At 36.6% G+C, this 4,115-nt stretch overlaps 2 protein-coding genes across 4 annotated transcripts; one reads left to right on the top strand and one right to left on the bottom strand.

The window, feature by feature from the left end:
- Positions 1-415: 415 nt before the first annotated feature.
- LOC130986201 (U-box domain-containing protein 13) lies at positions 416-2,614 on the top strand. Of its 3 annotated transcripts, none has more exons than XM_057909518.1 (2): positions 416-612; positions 1,075-2,614. In XM_057909518.1, exon 2 carries the CDS (start codon positions 1,108-1,110, stop codon positions 2,497-2,499), a length of 1,392 nt encoding a protein of 463 aa, XP_057765501.1. In that variant the 5' UTR covers positions 416-612; positions 1,075-1,107; the 3' UTR covers positions 2,500-2,614. The 3 variants fall into 3 exon arrangements, with proteins under 3 accessions (XP_057765501.1, XP_057765498.1, XP_057765500.1); XM_057909515.1 differs by having other exon boundaries at positions 477-612; positions 1,016-2,614; XM_057909517.1 differs by having other exon boundaries at positions 514-612; positions 912-2,614.
- Positions 2,615-2,747: 133 nt separating this feature from the next.
- LOC130986202 (heavy metal-associated isoprenylated plant protein 47) lies at positions 2,748-3,469 on the bottom strand. The gene is made up of 3 exons (XM_057909519.1): positions 3,288-3,469; positions 3,119-3,197; positions 2,748-3,022 (listed from the first exon to the last, which is right to left on the bottom strand). The coding sequence occupies exons 1-3, from the start codon at positions 3,291-3,293 to the stop codon at positions 2,877-2,879; spliced, it is 231 nt and encodes a 76-aa protein (XP_057765502.1). The 5' UTR covers positions 3,294-3,469; the 3' UTR covers positions 2,748-2,876.
- Between the last annotated feature and the right edge of the window lie 646 nt (positions 3,470-4,115).

The raw sequence follows: 4,115 nt of genomic DNA, 5'->3' as shown, positions 1-4,115 counted from the left end.
AATTTTGTTATATTAAAATGTAAATGCCATATTAATGGGAATGAATATTTCTATTAAAAAATGTATCAGCCATCAAATTGAAAATTATGCAGGAATCGTGATTTCATTCTCTTATATGTTATACCCTAATTACTATTTGTTGGCATGAATGTTTATTATTTCTTCGTTCCATGAAATTACACTTTTAGTTTTCACACATATTAAGAAGTATATTTAATATTAATTGGATACCATAATTTATATGCTATTGTTTTTTTTTTTTACTTGAATTTATATGCTATTATTATGTTTTACTTTTATTTATTTCTCCGCATATAATTTTCACAAACATCATATAAGGTTATTTCAGTAAAAAAAATTGTCTTAATGCAACTCCGTTTTTATTTATTTTTAATGTAAGTGATTTTATAAAATTGGACCAAAGTAAATAAAAGAGTAATTTCACGAAAAGAATAATTGTCTTTTTTTCATAAAAAAAAGAATAATAGTCTGAGAACTGAGAAGGCCTAAATCATCAATTACTGGAATTGAGATTTGAGAGCAGCTTTCTTTCTCCATTTCTTATGCTCCGACGGAGGGAGCACGCCGCTAAAGACGTCGAAACTTACCCAGGCAACTCTCTCTCTCTCACACACACACACACACAAAGAATGATCTGAATTTCGGTTTTTGTGAATCGATGCTAAGTATTATCTTTCTCCTTTCCCATCTGAATCATAATCTACCAACCCTTGCCTGATTAGGATTTCTGGATGAAGGTGATATCTGAATAGGGTTTGGCGGAGGTTATTCAATTATGGCCTGCTTATATAATCTTATATCTTATGAATGCAATTCTTGACTATTCTGTCGTCTTGCTTTCTCGGTTGATGATTTGATAGACTCAAGAATTTCTTCGTTTCAATGTATAGATAAATGTTGAGAGGTTTATAAATTGTGCTACCGGTCTCGTACTCCATAAGGATTAAATCGTCGGCAAATGCCCCCCTTTAATTGATTGCTTCTCTCTCCGCAGACCTTGGTGACGGATATTGCTTCTGAAACTGTTATCTTTATTTTGGGGCATTTCTGCAGAATGGTTTGAGGATTGTCTGGCAATAGTCTTTGATGGAGAGGTCAGAAGGCAAGGAAGCAGAGAGTGCCACCAGCAGAAACTGGGACGTATTGTTCCATCTCTTTGCTAAAGCAATTGCGGATGAGAACGACAAACGTAAAATTCAGGCTATGATCAAGCTTGCAAAGATGTCAAAACATGCACCTGAAAGTATATTGGGACTTACTGTGCCAATGCTATTAGAGCTTCTTGGAAGCCCGCGGCATAATTTGAGTGCACCAGTTCAGGAAGCTTCTGCTTACTGCTTGAAATGTATTGCTTCTCACGGTGAATTGGCAGATCTTATGGGTCAATCAGGTGCCATTCCTATTCTGTTGAGACTGTTGCGAAATTCTGAAGAGGGTTTTCGGAGGCCTTTGTTGAAGTGCCTCCGAAATGTTGTAACATTTTGGATCCCAAATCGCATGATTTTGGCTAGCCACGGTGGACTGGAAATCATCCTTGCTATGCTTACTTCCAGCTCAGGTGAGTCGAAGTTGATTTTATTGGAAATCTTGAGTGCATTGGCTCTTGTGAGAGAGGTTAGAAAGTTTCTTTGGAATTCAAGGAGAGTCAGTCTTCTTGTTGAAGCTGCTAGTCATGGCACAGCGATCTCTAGAACTAGGGCTGCTCAGGCAATTGGCTTACTTGGATTGATTAAAAGAGCACGTCGTGCAATTGTGGATGCGGGTGCTGTACCAGTGCTTATGCATTTACTTGCAGAGGGAGATAACACAATGAAAGTGGTAGCTGGTAACGCACTTGGTGTGATCTCTTCCCATGTTGATCACATTAGACCTATTGCTCAAGCAGGAGTTATTCCTTTGTACGCTGAGCTTCTTCACGGGTCTGATGCTGCTGGCAAGGAAGTTGCAGAGGATGTACTCTGTGTGTTAGCTGTTTGTGAAGAGAATGCAGTAACAATTGTCCAACACTTGGTCAGAATTCTCAGAGGAGATGATGTTGGAGCTAAAGCTGCAGCTGCTGATGTTATATGGGATCTGTCGAGCTACAAATACTCATCTCCTGTACTACAGAACTCTGGTGCTATTCCAATTCTAGTTGAACTATTGGTGGATGAGAACATCGATGTTAGAGAGAAAGTTGCAGGAGCTGTTGCTCAGTTGAGCCAAAACGAGGCTGATCGAGCAGTTCTTGCTAATTCTGGAGCGATACAACGGCTCATCAATATATTAGAAGCAGAGTCTAATGAGCTGAGAGATAATGCTGCAGAAGCCCTTGTAAATTTCTCTTTGGACCCATTACTAGGAGAGCAGATCTCCTGTATATTAGAGAATCCCATATTCCAGAATATGCATCTTAGAGTAATGCAGATGCGCGCCGCTGATCGACATATGGATCTGTCTTTACCAGACCAACTCACTTTGGACCCTGCCCTTTTCTAAATTTTCATTTTTAAGTTTAAACTTATCAGTAGCATTGCCTGTATTGAGCTTTTGATGTAATGCCCATGGAACTAGCCTTTGATATGGTAAATATGTAGACACCAGATTCGGTTAAGATGTTTCTCATTTTCTTTCACAGCATCCTAAAAAATTGTTTCATAACTGCTGATATATATGAAGAATATTGTTTCTATGTGTATCCTGCTTTGAAATGGAAAGAGCTAGTCGATGAATCATAATCGCAAGAAAGATTGAATACTTCCATATTGATTTTATTGAAATTATGCTACAAATGCACCTTTTGTTAATGAAGGAGTATAGTATACACACAGACAAGTAAATGTTGTTAATGAAAAGTATAAGTTGGTTTCAAATATCTAATCAATGAGTTCAGCTACAAGTTCAAGGGTTGCATGACCAACTTTCTTCCTCAGTAAGATTATCATTCCGACTGCATCGACCTCGTCTCCGATGACCACCACTCGATCTTTCTCGTCCCCTTCTAGCTTCACCGACACCACACCTTTCCACATATAAACACAGTTAGGAAAGAAAAAATAAAAGTTAGAGAATACATGAATGCATAGTATATTTTGAAGCCCCTTTGGTCTATAATCACCTGATGTCATGGCCGCAATAGTCATGGCCTTGGATCTGCATTTTTTGCATCTGAATTTTATCTTAATAACTATTTTTTGCTGCAACATGAAAACAAGGATCACGTAATTAGATATCTGCAGATAATTTATTTGAGAAGGAAAATTGATATATATATGTAGTATGTATACCTGCATGATTTGAACAAGATAAGAGATTATAGGTGGAAGATGAAGATGAATGCAGAGTTGGTGATGCGAGCTTTTTTGGAATCTAGTACTGCATTAGAGTGTGTATATATATGGATTTAAACTTAAATGTGAATGTAGTAATTGAAGGTAACGATCGAACGCGGCAACGACCCTAAAATTTAGCGTCAAGAAACTGGGTTTTATTTTGTAAGTGAAGGTTATAGTCATGTTCTGTTTCAAGCTTAATTAAAGAATGTAATCACATGACATGACAGCATATCTTTTTAAGTTCGTTCCTACGTGTTAGTGCGTTCGCAATTGCGCTCATTGACTTTTTCATTTCTCAATAGCATTAGGGTTTAGACTAAAAAAACACGAATTATTTGAAGTTATTATTTTAACGCGATTTTTGAAGTGTGACGAATTAAATCATCTTATTTTTAAATTTTGCAACCCCTAATTTTTTCTCAATCATTAGATCGTTGAGATGAAGTTTACGTGGATTAGTCCTCCTTTATATTACGACATTGTTTACAATAAAATTGCTAGATATTGGAAATCATATATGGTGCAAGTACAAGATACAGTTACTCTCTTCGTCCATCAATTCGTGTCCTAGGTGGAGGGGTACGAGTTTTAAGAAAAAAATGTATTGTTTATTTTTGTTGAGTGAAGAAATGGACACGACTTTTAAGAAAAAATGATTTATTTGTTAAGGAAATAATTACTAAAAATGGGTAAGACACGAATTGGTGGACAGAGTAAGTACTTTGTAACTTGAAAAAAAAAATTGAAATTGTGTGAAACTGTGTTGTTTAGGTCTCACAA

This window comes from Salvia miltiorrhiza, chromosome 5 (genome assembly GCF_028751815.1).
Source record: "Salvia miltiorrhiza cultivar Shanhuang (shh) chromosome 5, IMPLAD_Smil_shh, whole genome shotgun sequence".
NCBI lineage: Eukaryota > Viridiplantae > Streptophyta > Magnoliopsida > Lamiales > Lamiaceae > Salvia > Salvia miltiorrhiza.
This window is presented reverse-complemented; position numbering and strand designations above follow the sequence as displayed.